The sequence below is a fragment of the Octopus bimaculoides genome, chromosome 22, assembly GCF_046866305.1.
Source record: "Octopus bimaculoides isolate indiv1 chromosome 22, ASM4686630v1, whole genome shotgun sequence".
In the NCBI taxonomy this organism is placed as follows: Eukaryota; Metazoa; Mollusca; class Cephalopoda; order Octopoda; family Octopodidae; genus Octopus; species Octopus bimaculoides.
In genome coordinates, this window is record NC_142949.1 from 22,561,338 (window position 1) to 22,581,337 (window position 20,000).

Here is a 20,000-nt window from a genome sequence, read left to right on the forward strand (position 1 = left end):
TAGACAGAAACCGAAAGAAGGCCTTTGTATAAATATATATATGTGTGTGTATGTGTTTGTACCTTTGTCTAGTCATCACATGATGTTGTGGACTGGCATCACTGTCATACAAGCAATGTTGTTCATTTCCAGTCTTCTGTGAAAAATGTATCTGGCAATGAGGAATTATTAGAGACAGGTGAAGGTTGGTAACAGAAAATTCACGCTGTCATATAAAATCTACTTCAATGAATTCCATCTGACCCATGTAAGCATGGAAAAGAGGATGTTATGTAGATGATGATTTCATTTGACCATACCCTTAGAAGAAAAAGCTGGTGGTCACATGGTTTGGTGTTTATAGCTTGCTAATTAGCAGAAACGTTACTTTTCAGTCATAAACACACAATTATATGTCGCTGCCTGTGTTTCCTACCAGGGTCAGAGACAGTGTACTTGCAAGTTCAAAGGGTTAAGCATGTCGACTTTACTAAAATAAACTAGTCCAGCCTTATATTTTGCTGTGCTCCTTGAATCTTTTGAGCTCAAGTCTGTTTTAAAATGCAAGCATAAAAATGTACTTTTTAGATAAACTAAACATGAAAAGAAAGAAAAAAATAAGAGAACAGATTCAAATAATAGTTTAAAATTAGGTCTGATATTTGTCTTTTGTTGTTTTTTTTTACTTAAAACAAATAAAATTGAAGCTTTAAAAATGTTATTTTTGTTTTCTTTGTTTTTTTTCCCCTTATATTTTTAACAAAAATAAGATTGAAATTTTCCAAACTGGGGAGGCCATGGGAGGATTAACTATGCTCTTTATAAATGGTTTTATTTGTTGAATGTTGTCAATGGTTTTCTAGTTTTTAAAAAGAAAAGAATGCGTGGTCTACTTATTATTTTTGTACTCTTTTTAAAAGAAAAAAAAAAACTTTCACATTTTCTTTGCTAATTATTTTAGATTAAAATACCTGATTGAAATTTTCATAATTTTTTTCTCTTTCGTAAGCAATAAATTTGACCAAATATTTAAAGTCCTGAATGTTGGCTTTTGTGTTTGTTTATTTTTATTTTATTTTTCTACTGGTTAAAAAGATAAACTTGTTTGCCAGAAACTTAGTTCATATTTTACCTGGAACAAGATGAATGAGAAAAAAATGTTTTCAGTCATATCGTGCCATTTAACCTTTTTTTTTACCATATTTCTCTTGAAGTACAGTACTTTTGTTTCAATTAATTTTCAAAATAATGAAGAGTTTAGTAAAATAACTTTGTTATTAAATTGTTGTTTGGAATATAAATTAAAATGAACTTTTGAAGGAAGATTTTAATTAAGGTCACTTTAAAGCAAGTTTGTAACATAGAACCAGGATTGGTGTAAAACAGGTTTGGTATCAAAAGGGTTAATATTGATATTCTTTGACCAAAAGTTTATAATCTTGCTCTGATTTTACTGTCAAAATGTTCCAGGGTAGCAGGAAAATCTCTTTGGACTTGTATCAAACTAGCTGCTCCCAACCTTTTCTTACAGAGAAACAACTATCTTAGTTGTTACTCCTTTCTAGAGGAATTTAGTGAATCCTATATTTTATCATCATTATTTTAACATTCATTTTTTTCCATGCTTGTATGAGTCTGACACAATTCATTGCAGCAGATTTTCTACACCTGGATGCCCTTCCTGTCACGAATCCTTCCATTTCCAAGAAAGATTGCAAATGAACGACATTGCTTATATGATGAGAGTGGGCATCGATGAGGTCGTTGACCTCATCTTGCGTAATATCGTCAAAACTTTCACCACCAAGAACCATTGCCAGTTTCACTGCATTGTTGACAGCCTTCAGATGAGAAGCCCTCATAGTCCTGGACACACCTTCCAGCATGCAGGTTTCTTTTTTCATGCCTTTAAGAGCAGTGTGGATGACTGATAGGCATGCTGCGAACATGAAGTTACACCAGTACTCCTTTAACTTGAAATTCTTGTCTGAATCCATTGTATCCACAAGGTGTTAGAGAAAGTTCCGAGTGCAAAGTGCCTTGAAGGCATAGATCACACCTTGATCCATAGGCTGGATGAGGGAGGTGGTGCTAGCAGACTTGGACTCCCTTATGATTCAAATCCAAAGAGTGAACACCTGGGGTTCTGGCTTCATCCTTCGTGATGTACATTCTGGAAGGCATCTTCTTCCAGAACAAGCTAGTCTCGTCCATATTGAAAACCTGTTCCGGCTTGTATGCCTTGTCATTGATGATCTGCTTGAAGGTCTCATGTACTGAAGCAAAGAATTTCAGACGCTTATTTTGTTTCATAGATAATTTTATTTTATGTTGGGATGTTTACACACAAAATACTGGTGTTGTTAAAATGCAGAAAACATCTTTGAACAAAGTAACTTAGTGTATTGATTGTGTACACACACAAAATACAGTGCAACTGTTATGGATCAAACATGGCGTATCATGAAAAATGCTAGTTACAGGCCAAAAAGGTAACTGCTGCTCTATTGCTGTAGTGGAAACAAGCGCCCTCAAGTGGACTAAATCAATTGTTCTAAAATTGCTGGGAAGAGATTATAGTTTAAGGGTGATAATCTGAACTTGCTCCATGATCCTAATCAAGAGAAATCGCCCATCCTAAGTTAAGATTTTTTTTTTGTCATTGCTACAGATTCTTCCCAAATAATAAGGTGGCATTGGCACAACGCTTCCGGTGAATCTGATCTTTTGCTTATGTTACAAATTGGACTGTCATTTGTGACCAGGTTTAGTGGTAATTTAAAAGCAGAATGAGCTGTTTGTCTTTCTGGGAGAATGGTGGCAGCAAAGCCAGACAATGGTACAGCGACTGCAATTCTTCTTTGTTGCCTTACCTTGGAGAGAAGCAATATTACAAATATTTTACCTGTGCCACCAGAAGCATCAAGAAAGAAAATTCCTCTGCTTTTTACTGGCGATTGTGGAACACTGCACGCACACACACACACACACACACACACTCATACATATATTAGGTCGTCAAGTATGAAATTTGTAGAAAAGAAAAAAGTTTGCTGATGTTTTATAAATACAAGGAATAGTTTTATTCATCAAAGTATGCACCCATATTGTCAATATACTTTTGCCATTTCAGTAGTAGCTTGTCCAGCCTGGAACTGTAAGTCTGGCAATCTAGAGCAGTGGTTCTCAAAAGGTGCGCCATGAGATTTTCCAAAGACGTGCATTCAGATATAAAGAAGTAAATGCATAGATACTTTCTTATGTTATACCTTACAGATATACCGGTATTTCCATCAACTCAAAATTATAACAGCACTCTTCTTTGCAATGAATAGCTAGCTTCATGCCTGCAAGCAGGTTCGGTACACATTGCGAACACGTTTTGAATGACTCTGCAACAGCCAAGCGTGCAGCAGTGTGGCACTTGCAGGCGGTGGTATCATACATGATGTTTCTATTGTGTTAAACTGGGGTTCAGAGTGAAAGTGTTGTTATTTTCACTTGCAAAAAAGTACACCCATACAAAATGGATAGGTGTCTTATTAAAAAGAAGCGTGATATTGATGAACGTGAACCTGGAAGTGAGCAAAACTTAAGTGAAGTAAGCTGCTCAAATAAGAAACTGAAACCACGGCCTACTCGCAAGTATGATGTAAGTTATTTAAGCTTTGGTTTCACATGGACTGGAAGTGAAGACCATCCTTTGCTGCTATGTTTAGCTCGTGGAAATAAAATGTCAAATGAATCATTGCTTCCTGGTAAACTGAGCAAACATTTAAAAAATAAGCATCCTCATTTACAAGATAAATCTACAAATTATTTTAAGAGATTGTCTGAACAGCAAACTAAAGTGGCAAATTCTTTCATAAATAAAATGACTGTCTCTGAGAAAGCTCAAATCGCTTCCTACCAAGTCTCAGGACTGATAGCACAAAATATGAAAGCTCATACTATAGGCGAGTCACTCATTTTGCCTGTGTGTAAAAAGGTCGTCTCGACAATACTTGGGAATGAAGTAGCAAAAGAAATAAGCAAGATTCCACTGTCCAACGATACAGTTCATAGGCGCATTTTAGAAATGTCTTCTGATATCAAGAAAAATGTATGTAGTAATAAATTCAAGTATTCACCTTTTTCATTGTAAGTTGAGGAGTCAAAAGACATCACCAACAAAGTGCAACTCTTAACATTCATTTGTTTTATCAATGAAGATCAAATAGCAAATCAGTTTCTTTTTTGCAATGAATTAAGTGTCACTACAAAATGAGAGGACGTTTTCAACATTCTGAATACATACTTCGATAAATGGCAGTTATCATGGAGCCCCTTCTATGGTAGGCTGTGTTAAGGGTCTCAGCTTTTGTAAGAAAAAAAAAATGTGAATGTTATCGTTACTCACTGCTTTCTTCATAGAGAAGTCTTGATGACAAAAACATTAGGAGAGGAATTAAAAGAAGTTTTAGATCAAGTTGTTCAGGTGGTAAACTTTATTAAAACAAGACCTGTCAAATCTCGTATATTTGAACAGTTTTGTACCGATTTGGATTCTCAACACAAACGGCTGCCTTTACACACCGAAGTAAGGTGGCTGTCAAGAGGAAAAGTATTTACCCGTGTACACGAGCTATGACACGAACTTCTTGCGTTCTTTGAAGAAATGAAACAATCTAATTTTTGTGACCTTCTTCATTCCGAATTTTGGATTGCCAGGTTACAGTATTTGGTTGATATATTTCAGCAGCTCATTATTTTAAATACTAGCATGCAAGGGAAAGAAGAAAACATTCTAATGTGCACTGACAAAATGAAAGCTTTCCAAAGAAAACTTAAGATTTGGAAACAAAAAGCTGTCGAAGGGAATTGTTAAATCAAAGTGAAACAGGCATAAATGAAAGACTTCTGTTAATAGTTGACCATTTAGCAAGTTTAGAAGAAAAATTGAGTTCGTATTTCCCATCACTGAAAACTGAACAATATGACTGGATCAGAAACCCATTCGTGGAAACTCCCAATGATTTCAAATTAACATTGATAGAAGAGGAGGAACTTGCTGCTATATCTACTGACCATGGATTAATGATGAAACATAAGGAACTGTCACTTGAGGCTTTCTGGATTTTTGTAAAAGATGAATATGTTTTGATTTCTAAAAAAATCTATTACAATTTTGCTGCAATTTTCAACTTCATATCTATGTGAATTGGGATTTTCCACTCTTTCTACTATCAAGTACTAAAAACGAGGAACACTTACATGCATTGATGAAAAACTTAGAGTTTGTCTTTCAAACATATACCCAAACATTGAAGAAATTGCCAAGATACATCGAGCTAATGTTTCCCATGAACTAAAGAATGAAGAATCTTAAGGTATGTGTTATTTACTTTAGAGATTTGTATATGGTGCGCCCACAATTATTTGTAGGGGTTCAAGTGTGCTCTGATCTCAAACAAGTTGAGAACCACTGATAAGGGTGAAGCTGCTCAGGGAGGAATTCAAGGAGTGTCAAAGATGTGTTCTGCTGAACGACGAGAGATACGAGGTTCATGGGTTCTTATCGAGAACAGATGACAATGATTGACGGCCCGGTGTTGTATAATGCAATGCCGCCCGTGGTGGGACATGCAGAATTTGAAAATTTTCTAGAAAGAATATTAAACGTAGTATGAACAATATAAAAAAATGATGAAGATGAAAATGTGAACTTTTTGTTTTGGAAAAAAAAAAAAAACCGAGGAAAAACTGTCCAAAATCATGTCTAAACGTAATCACTCGACTTTGAGGGTCGAATGGACATTGCGCCTCATTTATCATTGTTCATAATTTCATTCATTTCTTTTATTTTTTCTTCGTTGCTCGATTTCCTTGTACTTTTATTTCTCCGATTGGCGATCTGTCTTTTGTATTGTATAAATCTCTATATTTAGCCCCTTGTGGGTAATAAAAAAAAACGAAATGTCACGTTACACACAAATTCACCTACAAAATACAATCTTTTACCAATAACACCATGTGCTACTTTTATAGATTTACTTAATTTTGGCTTACCAATATACTTCCAAGATTCTTCATTCACAATGGTAATATCACTTCCAGTATCTAACTGCATTTTAACTCTTATATTTTCAATTTTCCTATTTACGAATTTTCTCTGTCACATTACCATTTTCTTTCGATGGCATCTTGTTTATTCTATTTTCTGAAAATTTACCTGTTTCACTTGGGAGCAATCTTTATGTCCAATTTTCTCTGTTCGTGTCTTAAAACTTACTATTCTTTCACACTTTACTGACACTTGTAGTTAGGTTACAGCTTGGCTTTGTTTCAGCTTAGCGAGAATTCTTGTTCGTACTTCTGCATCCTTTTCTGCAATTAGTCCCTGAGTAAATATGAAACACTTGAATATATTTGGCGTTAATTCGTCCAGTTTGAACTTTCCACATTCTCTGTTAACTCTACTAGCGGATCTATTTGAAAACGGGGGCACCAGTTTTCATTTATGTTTTATGTAGTGTTTTTGGTACCGAAAGACTTTCAAACTTCGTATACTTATCTATTTTGTATTATAGAACAGAAAAAAATGTTTGTATTCGAATTTATTTCATGTAAAAAATTGTCTTATTTCGATAATTTCTACTAATCACTGACGTCTATTCAGTTGAAAACAGTTAGCGCTGTAACGGTGTATATCGTATTAATCCCCTAACCCTAACTAGACTGTTAACCCTAACCCTAACTCTAGAATCCGAACTCTAAAATTGTTACACACATAGATACGCACAGCGTAATTTATTATATAAACAATATATGCTTATAAATTACGATTAAACCGAATGGAATATGTCACAGGGAATAACATTTTTATGACCGCCCAGCAGTAACTCTATTCAGCTGAATAGACGTCAGTGATTGGTTGAAATTACAGAAATACGACAACTTTAACATGGAATAACTTGCGATGTACGTTTTTTTGTTAAGAAGACTAAGAGTAAAAGATGTTTTATATGACACATTCTACCAGTGTCCCAAGTTTCGTTAGTGGTTCGTTAAGAAAATACTGGTGCCCCCGTTTTGAAATAGATCCACGAGCTCTTCTCGCTAAAAATTTTACACAGTATGTTCATTGTATTTTTAAAGTTTATGTCAGAAGGTTTTTTTTTCAGGAGTACGTAATTGCTGTAACGCTCATGTTCTCCTGCAGCTAGTGTTGTTAGGATTAGACACATTTTCATATCGTCGTGCCAATTTTTGTAGTTTGAAGGCATATAAATAAAGTCGTTCTTACCACGACTTACAAAACGGGTACCGCAGACAGATTGTTCAATTCATAACACTTGTCACCTCTCGCCTCTGTCGCAGATAGCATGAAAAAGAGGGAATATTTTCTTCTCACTCGCCGACGTGACGTCATCTCTCCCTCCTTTCGGTCTTCCTTCCCCCACGCGCCTTCTCCTGATCTAAAGATCACTGCTCTCCTGTTCTGCCTCGTAGTCGTCCATCTACCTGGGGGAGGGAGCGACGTTCCCTTAAAGATCTCACGGGGCCGCCTTCTTCCTCCCCTTCGTCATCGGAAGAGCCAATCACCCATCAAATATCCAGGACATCAAGGCAGCGAGCTGGCAGAAAGGTTAGCACGTCGGACGAAATGCTTAGCAGTATTTTGTCTGTCTTTACGTTCTGAGTTCAAATTCTACCAAGGTCGACTTTACCTTTCATCCTTTCGGGATTGATAGATTAAGTACTAGTTGCTTACTGGGTCGATCTAATCGACTGGCCCCCTCCCCCAAAATTTCCGGCCTTATGCCAAAGAATATCCACGACATGACGCAGCGTTTCATCCACTGATACATTATTCAGAGTACTGATCGTGGTCACTTTTCCTTTTTCCCACAGTGTTGTGCACCGAGCGTTCGGGGGCTTCACCTACTCTTCATCTCCAACCTACACAGATGTAATCCCTTCCGCCTCTAGCTGCTGCGGCACCACACTTGGGTGTCTCCATTTGTATCGGAATATGGCCTTGTGCAGGGCCGACTCTTTGGCTTGCCACACCCTGGGCGACATCTCAGTTATGGGTCTACGATTATTAATGTCATTCCCCTTGCCAGTTCGCATATACACCGGCCAGTATGTTCCCGAATAAGTCTGGCATACTCTTATAAAGTTCGTAAGGAAGACCATTCAGTCCCGGCGACTTGTCCCCGGGGCACTCGGAAAGCACCTCTAAGACCTCCGCAGCCGTGATCGGCCCTTCATAGCCCTCCTCCTCACGTTCCGAGAGACGCGGGCCGCGGGCCAGGAAATCACGAAGGGTATCCCCATGGTCTAGCGTACCGCCCCTCCTGAACAACGCAGTGAAATGCTCCTGAAAGGTCTTACACATCTTGTCCGTCGATCTCCTGTCCTTGTTCGTTTACCACAGACCTTATCGTAGTATCTACGTCACGTTGGGTTTCTAATAGACTCAAGTCGAATGGCTCTTTTGAGGGCAACCCACCAATGGTTATTCAACACGGTGCCGATGAGTGCCCGCATGACTAACTCCTTAATCTGGCTACGGTATGTTTCGCAAGCCAATAGGGTTTTGTTCAACTTCCAGTAACTGGACAGCTAAAGGAGGACCTATCTCTAGTATTCACTACTATCCTGTCTATATAAGACCTGAGAGATCCGTCGGTATTACTCCAAATCCACATTGGAACGCTCGAATTGTCGAGTCTGAATCGATCTGCCCGCCTAAATCGCTTCAGATAACGGTTGAGCCAACGTTATCTAGGCGTGCGTCTAGAATAGTGTTCAAGTCTCCTAACATTACTATTGTCTTTGACGTCATGAGAAAATCCTCCAGGCGTCGATAGAACTCATTCCGTTTACCTGTTGTGCAAGACGCGTAAATACCGATCAACTTGAAGGCCTTACCACTGAAAGTCAGATCCAGAACGACCGAACCACCTTCTGGGTTTACAAAGATTGCACGTGTCTGCAGAGCCAAACTTTTCCGGATCAGAATCCCAACGTCACCCCCTCCCCCTGTCCGACTAGGAGACATGATTTTCTTATAGTCATTCAAGGTGGTTTGTTTTGGCTTACGGAGTTCTAGTATTTATTATAACTATACAAAACTAATTAGAAGGAGAGACATATTGTTGAGAACAATTGGTTTCGTTGGAGGTTCTGTTATTTTTTCATGGGCTAGAAGAGGTTAGAAGGGTGAAGTGACAAAGACATAACTCAACATAGCAAACGCCATGTCTTCATTTTATTGCTGTCAACTTAATGTTTCTCCGTGGGAAAAGTTGAAATGTTAAAGGAAATCGAAGCCTAAATGAAGTCCACTACAAATTCTTCGGCACCCAAACATGGATGAGGAAAACATCAGACTGTAATTGGTGGAGGGAACATGCTAAGGCCTTCGCCCAGCAGTGCACTGAACACGTGCAAGGATGATGACGGCATACATAAAATAATTATCCTGATGTTTATGCAAAATAATGACATGAATAACCAAGTCGAAACCAAGTCAAGACGATTGGGAATGCAGACGGATGCAGTGAGTGACCAAGACGTCTTGCTTCTCTCATCTTTGCACTCTACAATGCGCTGCGCGACCGCCTTCTTCTCAGTTGATCTATGAAAGTTCCTTCTGTAGAGTCCGCCAGCCTTAGCATGCATAGGTAAGCAAACCCTAACTCATCAAGAACTACTTACCCGTTGGGTCCCCTCACCAGGTTTATCCCGCCTGGTGAAGCAATTTGCCAGGGTGTGGCTGGCGTTGCAAACAGCTACTTGAAGCTACAGGTGAGATTTAGGTGCTTTGTGGAACCAAAGTGTATGGGTTATCAGGGATGGGTAGCACCTCTGATGGAGGAACACGTTACACTTTCTGTATGCAACGTAATGCGTGAAGTGAACCCAATCGATCAACCAACATTTATATCGGCTTTTATATTATTTATACAGCTGTCACCGCCGAGTGATTGTTATTTTTGTCTTTTTTTTAATACCGATCCATTTCAGATCACCCGTTGATATATGTGATGTGTGTCATAAGACTATCGTCTACTTATATAATATACTATCCAATACTATTATATATCATCTTCTCTAGTGGCTGCACGTGAGTTTGGCTTTATTATCAATTCCTCACATATACTTTCTAAAACCAAAGTTCGCGCTGGTGCTACTTTGGCGTGCGGTCTACTGCAGTATCCTACCTTGTCATCGATGTGGTAGCGTCATGCAAGAAAAACGAAAACGTGACAGAAATGGAGAATACCGGCCTATATTTCGTTCTCCTCGAAAAGGGTGTCAAACTTCGCGTTCTATTCGGAAAGATAACCGGTTTTTTTTTTTTTCATTATACGGACATCAACAGGTTGCACTGCAATTTGAGTTTGTGCGAGATTTTAGAGCTGGCGATCTCTAACAGGAAAGTCTTCCAATACGGTAAATGACTGGTATAATGTGTGCAGTGCACGCCAAAGTGTAAAAGGGTAGGAAAAGATAGACCACACGCTAAAAGTAATTTCACAGCGTAGACAGGATACTGCGGTAGACCGCACGCGAAAGTAGCACCGTTCGCGCCTGTCTTTTTTTTATCATTTAAGCCGTAATCATCACGCGTTGCAAACGTGACCATTTCGTCTTAAGTCAAAATATGCCCTTCGGCAACTTCGATCCAGTAAACATCCTATGATCAGAATCAGCTCAGGTTTTATTTCAGGCGTCTAGTAAGCGGATCGTAGTACAGTGTAAAGGAAAGTGTAATCAAACAGGTTCGACGGGTTATGATATATCATGTTATGTATATTATATATTACACTAGCTGAATAGCCCACCGTTGTCAGGCAATTTTTATAATAGAATGTCTTATATAAATTTTTATTTATTCCATGTCAGAATGCCTTCCCCGACAGATAGGCCTCTTGATCAGGACAGATTTGTGCAATTTTTCGCCAAAAAACTTTGCTGAGGATTTTTTTTTACCTTTTTGAATTATTTACATGTCTGTTCGACCGTTTCATATGACTTTATTCAGGTGTGGCTGTATGGTAAGAAGCTTGCTTACGAACCACATGGTTATGGGTTCAGTCCCACTGCGTGGCACCTTGGACAAGTGTCTTCTACTATAGCCTCAGGTCGACCAAAGCCTAGTGAGTGGATTTGGTAGACGGAAACTAGAAGCCCATCGTGTATATATATATATATATATTGGAAGGTTTGGAGGTGATGTACAGAAATTATATAGAAAAAAATTAAGGTACTCAGAAATCTGGATGTTGGTACATTTACAGATTTTTATTAATGTCACATATTAAATAAAGCGCTTTTCACCTAGTCGTGTAGGATTTTCAAATTGTTTTTTTGAAAATCCTACACGACTAGGTGAAAAGCGCTTTATTTAATATGTGACATTAATAAAAATCTGTAAATGTACCAACATCCAGATTTCTGAGTACCTTAATTTTTTCCTATATATATATATATATATATATATATATATATATGTGTGTGTGTGTGTGTGTGTGTGTGTGTGTGTGTCTTTGTCCCCCCCACCACTATTGCTTGACAACCGATGTTGGTATGTTTATGTTCCCGTAACTTAGCGGTTCAGCAAAAGAGAGCGATAGAATAAGTACCAAAAGTCCTGGGGATCGATTTCTTCGACTAAAAGGCGGTGCTCCAGCATGGCCGCAGTTAAATGACAGAAACAAGTAAAAGACTCTATCACGAAAAGAAATTACAATCAGCTCTCATGCAACTATCACGCAGAAAATGCCACCTTCCAAATCCTGTTTTCTGATTAGGTAAAATTGATTACACTTTAAACCTCAGTAACATTTTTCTACAATTTTTCTGGAACAAATAAATAACAAAATCGGATTTAACGTGGAAAATTATTTTAATATACTAAATTTGAAAATTTTGACGTAATGTTAAAATCTCAACATGTGACAGCAATAGGGAAGACCTTACAAAAGTAGATAGAATAACAGTTATAGGACCTCTCTCTCTCTCTCTCTCTCTTCTCTCTCTCTCTCTCTCTCTCTCTCTCACTCACACACACGTACACAGATAATAATAACAAGTTTAAAATGGTGTATAGCATACATGTATGTATGTATGTATATGCATGTGTGTGTGTCAGTGTGTGAGTGTTTCATCTACCACTTCTCGCCTTAAAGCTACGCATTCCTCACAGACACTTATGTGTGTATAGATCAACAACTCCTGCACGGATTATGGGGTAAGTTTCAACGTGGTTTGTTTTTAATATATTATACTACTGTTTTCTTACGTCTTAAAAAAAAAAAAATGATGCATATTTGGCAGAATGGTCTGAGGATTGGAAAATCCTGGATGGAAGTTGTTGTGTTCACTGTAGTTATGCCCAAATCATACTAATGTCAACTGTTTTTCGTCAATTACGAGGTTGAAGGCGAACGTGTCAAATAGGGACAGCACTTTTTGTCCCCATCAAAATCTCTTGTAATTCATGTTTTCAATGAATTTTGCAAAATTTTGCAAATTAAAAAAAAATAAACAAACTTTTGATTTTCTACCACAGTCAATTTTTTTTGCTTTCATTTTATTATTATTTTACGGAGATTATGTTTCTAAACAAGAAGTTAATTATATCGAGTCCAGTACTCAACTGCTACTTGTTTTATCGATACCGAAAGGATGAAAGATAAAGTCGATCTCGGCAGAATTTGAACTCCGAACGTAAAGACGGTCTAAACGCCGTTAAGCATTTTGCCCAGCGTGCTACCGATTCTGCCAGCTCACTGCCTTTTTTCATTTTATAATCAGTCGAAAGATTACTAAATAAACTGTCAGCAAAGTACTGGGGTTGATTTAATCAATTAACCCCTTCTTGATCCTAAATGGAGGCGCAATGGCCCAGTGGTTAGGGCAGCGGACTCGCGGTCATAGGATCGCGGTTTCGATTCCCAGACCGGGTGTTGTGAGTGTTTATTGAGCGAAAACACCTAAAGCTCCACGAGGCTCCAGCAGGGGATGGTGGCGAACCCTGCTGTACTCTTTCACCACAACTTTCTCTCACTCTTACTTCCTGTTTCTGTTGTGCCTGTAATTCAAAGGGTCAGCCTTGTCACACTGTGTCACGCTGAATATCCCCGAGAACTACGTTAAGGGTACACGTGTCTGTGGAGTGCTCAGCCACTTGCACGTTAATTTCACGAGCAGGCTGTTCCGTTGATCGGATCAACTGGAACCCTCGAAGTCGTAAGCGACGGAATGCCAACAACAACGACCCTAAATGTATGGTCTTGTATCTATAAAAATTGGTAAATTTTTACAAGTACATCTGATGAAACGTTGTGTTAACAAAGATGAGGACAAATATCCGTCAAATGTAAATAATGTAAATAATATACTTTTAGCTGTTTCACACATTTTTAAAGAAGAGTTTATCATTCTTCATCTATTCTGCCCAGACTTCGTTAGCACTAAACTTTAGCATCTTCACTTATTCTTTTCAAACTTGTTTCAATTTTCAATCTAATGTAATCCACACTCTCAAAATGGTATTTCTGCAAAATGCTATCTAAAAATATAGGTAAAGAAATGGGACTAATGCAGTTTCACACTTCACCTTCAAAAATGCATTTTTAAAAAAACTTCTTCAGATTCCTAGGTTTTATTGAGATGTCGAAGATTACAAATATGCAAAAAAAATTTTTGTTAATGGTAAAGGTGCACTTGTAAAAATTAGAGGTTTAACCAAAAGGTAGTTCCATTGATTCCGAAATAGGGCATTGATATCGCCACACGCATGCACACACATATATATATACACACACATACATATATACACACACATATATACACACATACATACACACATGCGCGCGCGCACACACACTAAAGATAACGAAAGAATACCGTCCGGGTACGTTTTGCTCAACAAAGACGGTGCAGTGTGGCTAGGGAGATTTGGCTGTTATTTCTAAAAGGACGAGTGCTGCTGGAAAGGTTCCCTTGCCAACAAGTACTGACCCCCGTGTAAAAATTTGCCAAAAAAAATTTTCCCTGTGAAATTTGGGTGGGGCGGGGATGGGGTAACTTTCTGTGTGAAATTAGGGGGTGGGTTTCCGAGGGTTCCACCCCACCTCCATTTTCCGGACAAAAAAGGCGTTTTGTGGCATATTAGGAGCTCGCCGTAATTCATTCTATGAAAAAAGAAAAATTTCCAAAATATCCGGGGGTGGGTGGATGGGTGGGTGGTTGACGGCTTCCTCCTCTTCCGAACCACCAAAGTAAGGTATTTGCGGGTAAGTAGGAAGTTGATTCCATGCGATAAATCCGAGTTTTCCTTATTCAATTATATTATTTCTAAATTAGAAACCAGTAACTTATATAATTTCTGATATAATAAATAAATAATTTCTAATATGGGTGCATATTTTTGAAGGAGAGATGTAGTCGATTTAATCGATACCTAGTATTTAATTAGTATTTTATCCTCTCTGATCAAGAGCACTTTGTCTTTCCATTACTCTATCGATTCTACCAGTCTGCATACCGAAATAAAGAGGCATTAGTTGTTTAAACCCCAGATTAGCTCTCATCGAGTAGATTCTACATAATAATCATCTAATATATGGCCATCCCTGCTTTAATATATGATCACCTTATATTTAAAACTATGTTTGTGTGTGTGTGTGTGTGTGTGTGTGTGCCTGTCTGACGCTTTTTTCATTACTCTGCAACGAACTTTTTTCAGTAGCATTTTTGGCATGATCAAATAAATACTATAGAGTATACACCTCACATTTCGAAATGAAAATATTGAAAACAAGGAAAAGAAAAAAAAAAAAACGAATACATCCATGTGTGTGTAACCCCCCCCCCCAAAAAAAAACTTTGGGCTATCTTTGTGCAATGTGGGACAGTTAAATTTTGGACTTAATATGAAGGAGGTTTGGTCGTTATTTCTAGCAGGCCATGTGACCATGTATAACCATGGTGGAGAACTTTTTAGTAACCAGGTTGAACAAGAGAATGATGACTGCAGGAATAAGAGCACGTGTGGGAGTGCATCAGCCCCGAGAAAAATAATGACTTAGCAATTTCGGATCTTTTCTGTTTGGCTGCCAAGATTTCAAAAATCAAAGTTTATTGAAAATTTTAAAATTTGGTACATTACTGTAGTTTTCCAAGCTGAATTGCTGGAGTTATTTCACTTCTTCCAGGAAAAAAATTTAAAAATAGTTATAGAGGTTTAAAGTTTGATAATTTTCACCTTGGAACTCAATTGCTTCAAAGTTTTTTTAATAATTGGTCAAGATTAGCCATCTTGGATCGAAAGATGACTCGAAAGCTCGGTCAGTAATTGAGGCTCCAAGAAATCACCACACTGATGAGGGAGGAACCGTGGTAGAGGGGAAGGAAACCGTAAACAGGTTTTACAGTCTGCTGATGTGGCTGGATGGTTGAGGAGCCAGAGCTCGCATTTGGTACTGCTGACGCTGAAATCCCTACGACCAAGTTCTTCAATCATCGTCCTCGCGGCTGCAAGGACCTTATCATGAGCCCCCCCCACTCCGCATCATTAAGATACCAGACATTTAAGTCCAAGTTAGCTCTCATTTTGGTAACATCATCAATACCCAGTGCAAATAGAGCTGATCCGTACGGGTCACCCGTTGAACTCCAAAGGTAGACGAGATGAGATGGTCACCAAAGGAGAGGTAGAAGGGCTTCCGATAAGCTTACCAAGCAAAGTGGTAGAGCTGTGGGGCGTTCTCCCTTACTGTACGGAGAATGACATCCCGACATAAACCAGCAGCTCATTGCTCAACCCCTGTAATCAGTCTGTTATTTTCTAGTTATATTTTCATTTACTTTGATAATATATGATGGGAAAATTATTCTCGGAGTGCACTATTTTGAACATACCAATGAAGACCAATGTAATCTTTTCCTGTCTTACTTGCTTCCTATCACCCAAACTTCGGTGTGTAGTGAACACTTCTCTCACTAGAATATATAATCAAGTGCGGGCGTAGCAGAGAGCAGCTTGCTGTGTCCATCACCTGACTGACTATTATTTGGGCGGCAATTATCTCCACCCGTTCGCCCCAGGACGCAAACCGACCAACCGTAGCCCCTAATAAGGTCACGTGAGAGTGTTCTTCTAATGCTTTCCTGGAGCCCCTATTTTCCTATAAATAGCCTGCTAGATACCCGTCAAGTCGTCGCACCTTAGATCTCCTAGATCTGGTCGCTGACCACACACGCGTAACACAACACCAACCAACCAGCCAGTTTCCAGTGACGACATCAACAACCACTACGAACTACAAGCATCGCCACCGACGTCGCCAGCAGCAACACGACTCTACGACTACAAGCATCGTCCCCAACAGCGTCAACATGACTTCTACGTACACAAGCTACCAACAGCTACCAAACAGCCACCGCAGCTTCTCTTCTCGACCCTGTTTGTGTGATTTCTTCACAACGGAAATAACAGCCAGAATTCAGCCTGCGAAGAACATCTGTATTCAGGAATCCGGCGCGGCATAGAAGCCCCAACTTCACGACGAGTGAACGCTCTGCCTTAACGCCTTAACATCTTACATACAGATTATCAATACTACTGTGTACTCTAACTAAGAACTGGTATATATTCTTATACGTGTTACTGACTCTTATCAATACTATGTATCTCTCGCATTCACATACATGTATTACGTGCACACACTCTTCTTTACATGACGGCCTGTCTTATTATGTCGCATTCACACACACACAGACATACATTTTAATGCTCCAATAAATCTTACTGTTAAGCATCTCTATCGGTTGTGTTCCTATCGTCTTCCTTACTGGCATTTACGAATTCTCTATTATAGAATTATAACATATCTTTATATATTTTTGTCGACCGTGTGACGCGTTTAAAAAGGAGGCTGTTTTCCATTCATCACCATTTCTCCTTTGGTTCGCACGGTCGTTCTTACAGGTGTATATCAATGAAAGATAAAGAGCGAAAAAAAAAACGGATAAACCAATGCACTCAACAATAATAATAAACCCTGTGCTATTCACTGCGATTGATGAAATTAAATAAGTTACACGCTATCGTATTTATATAAATATATATCTTTTTTAGGAGCCCACGTGAAAGTGAATGTATTTGCCTTGTCAAAAGTAGGTGTTGAAAACACTTTTTACCGGGCTCTGGAAATGATGGCACAGTTGTAGATAGTATCTGAAGAAAAGAAAAAGGCATGGTTTCTATTAGAGTATTTTTTTTATTATAAATTTGCTTCATTGGGTAATTTTTCAGATTAACACCCGCACGATCTTCACTAGGGTTTTAGGGTCAGGGTTGGGGAATTCCGTCCCTAACCCTAAACACTAACTCTAACCCTAAAACCATAACCCTAACACCCTAGTGAAGATCGTGCGGGTGTTAATCTGAAAAATTACCTTGAGCTGAACTAAACATTCAAAATTATTTTCTAAGGGCTGACTTGGGATCAAACAAAAACAACATGGGTTTAAACAGCAATAATCCCTCGTATCAAGATCATTTCTCATTTTGAAACAAAACTGGAGAGATGTGTATAATCAAGTTTATAATGAGTATCGTGAAGTTGGAAATAAATAACTCAAATAATTAACTGCAGTCAAATCAGCTGCTAAGAGAAACGTTCTCCGATCTCAATATCCCAATTTTGACATTGTTTTAGAGGAGTTAGGAATCCAAACACTTGAGTTTATCAAAGTGTGTCGATTTCGGAATGAAATCATTTCGTTCCACTTACATTTCTAAATGTTATTGTGGGGAGGAGTTGTCTTCTGTATAAACACGTTTGTTGTCTCAATTTTAACTTGGAAAAACAACCTCAACTCAGATTGGCAGCATCAAAGTTTATTGTCACACGCGGTCGCGTTTTCCTCCCTTTCTTTATTTCTTTCTTTCTCGTAATTCTCAAAGGGGGAGCTATATCATGCGACTTCTTGGAATAACGAAGAGAACGTTACGTAACCTACCTCGTGTAATTAACATCTTCAATCGAATGAATTCGTTAGTATTTTATCAATTTTATGATTATATTTCATTGTGTACGCATATCTGTCTATCTATCTATCTATCTTCGTTTTTGTACGTAGCAAAATTACTCTCCCAAAGTACAGTGTGTGTGTGTGTGTAAAACCCAATATTTTTTTTTACTGTGCCAAAAATCGGCATTGTCAAAATTTCCCCTCCCCCCAAATTCTTCAATTTTGACTTTTTCCCTAACACTAACCCATAGCAGACGAAGTTGATGAAAACTACCTCTTGCAGTGTTTAGTTACAACCTTCATGTTCAAAGCCTACGAGTTATGACCGTAAGGATGGAGGTTTTTCGGCAGTTTTGAATGGATGAGGAACGAACTGACTGGTTTCATTATTATTGTTGAACACTTAATAAGGCTTCTCCCATCTTTTCATTCCTAAACTATAATGATAAAAGCTGAAGGCTTAATAAATAAAACAATTAAGTAATGTCCCACAGCACAAGCACATTTACATAACAGTACAAAATTCATGGCAGACAATTATTACTAGAGCACCGGCAGAGCGTGGAATACGAATAAACATACGCAGTAAAGGGAACATCTATGTGTTTCTCAACCATCTAAAAATCATAACTACATTCACTCCAATCACACCCTATAATCTTTGAACACAAAGGGCTCGTTGAACAACATAGTCCTATGTGTACAAAATGTCGGGAAGGGCACGATTGGATTACGTTTGATCATACATCTGCACACTCAGGGTACTTTGATCGATGTTTACATTAAAGAAAATGGTTAATGTTTACAACTTGACCCGGAAACGAAAATCAGAAAAAAATAGTGCAATGGGTGTTAAAAAAATGTGTAGGAAACGAATATGAGAAAGAAAAGAAAAATGCGCGGAAAGCAACGGGAGGGTGGGGAGAGGACCTCGGAAAATTCACAAGATCCGAGTTTTTCCCTCATAACTTTTAGGAAAATAGGTTTTTTTTTTCAATGAAATTTTATAGAAATACTTTTCAAACGGCGTACATTACGATTATAAAGAAATTTGTGGGCAAAATCTTTTTCAAGAGGGTGGGGAGAGAGTACCTCGGAAAATTCACAAGATCCCAGTTTTTCCCTTGTAACTTTTAGGAAAATGAGATTTTTTCAATGAAATTTTATATAAATACCTTTCAAACGGCATACGTTACGATTATAAAGTAATTTGTGGGGAAAATCTTGAGGTGGGGAGAGGACTTTAGGAAAATTCCCAAGATCCGAATTTTTCTTCGTTATATTTCGAAATCACATTCAACTTTCTACAGATATCCTAGCGTAGTACTACTACACTACGTAGTGTTTATTTCTACCCACTTTCAATAATTTTTTAGTGTTTTGGCTTCAATTTTGTTTCATTTTCAATTATTTTTACGCATTTTTAACCCTTCATTCTCATTCACTCGTTATTACTTTCTCTCTCTCTCTCTATATATATATATAGAAATATATATATATATATATATACATATATGGTGATCGGATATATATACACGCTTGTATATACACATGTATACACACACACACACACACACACACACACACACACATACACACACATATATACAGTTATGAGGGGAAAATTCGGATCTTGTGAATTTTCCGCAGTCCTCTCCCCAGCCCTTGGAAAATATTTTCCCCACAAATTACTTTATAATCGTAATGTATGCCGTTTAAGAGGTTGTAAACATTAACCAAGAAAGTTAAGGTCATTAACCAAGAAAATTGTCACGAAACAGGAGGCTGCACCAGGCTCCTGTCTGATCTTGCAGTGTTTCTACAGATGGATGCCCTTCCTAATGCCAACCACTCCATGAGTGTAGTGGTTGCTTTTTACGTGCCACCAGCACAGGGGCCAGAGGAGGCTGGCAGCGGCCACAATCAATTGGTGCTTTTTACATGCCACTGGCATGGGTATCACAACAACAATTATGGGC

The 20,000-nt window shown here is 38.2% G+C and overlaps 1 protein-coding gene across 9 annotated transcripts in view; it reads left to right on the forward strand.

Moving 5' to 3' along the window:
- The first annotated feature begins 5,324 nt into the window (after window positions 1-5,324).
- Window positions 5,325-20,000, forward strand: part of LOC106872257 (nucleoside hydrolase) — a 39,937-nt gene continuing 25,261 nt past the window's right edge. For 2 of the 9 annotated variants that reach the window (XM_089339814.1, XM_089339812.1), the window contains exon 1: window positions 9,963-10,096. In XM_089339814.1, coding sequence (XP_089195940.1) covers window positions 10,017-10,096 — 80 coding nt within the window. In that variant the 5' untranslated portion in view covers window positions 9,963-10,016. Of the gene's footprint in view, window positions 5,349-9,962; window positions 10,097-11,712; window positions 12,227-17,778; window positions 18,044-20,000 lie in introns of those variants that run through there. The other 7 variants (XM_014919211.3, XM_089339813.1, XM_089339815.1 and 4 more) reach the window with 7 other exon arrangements.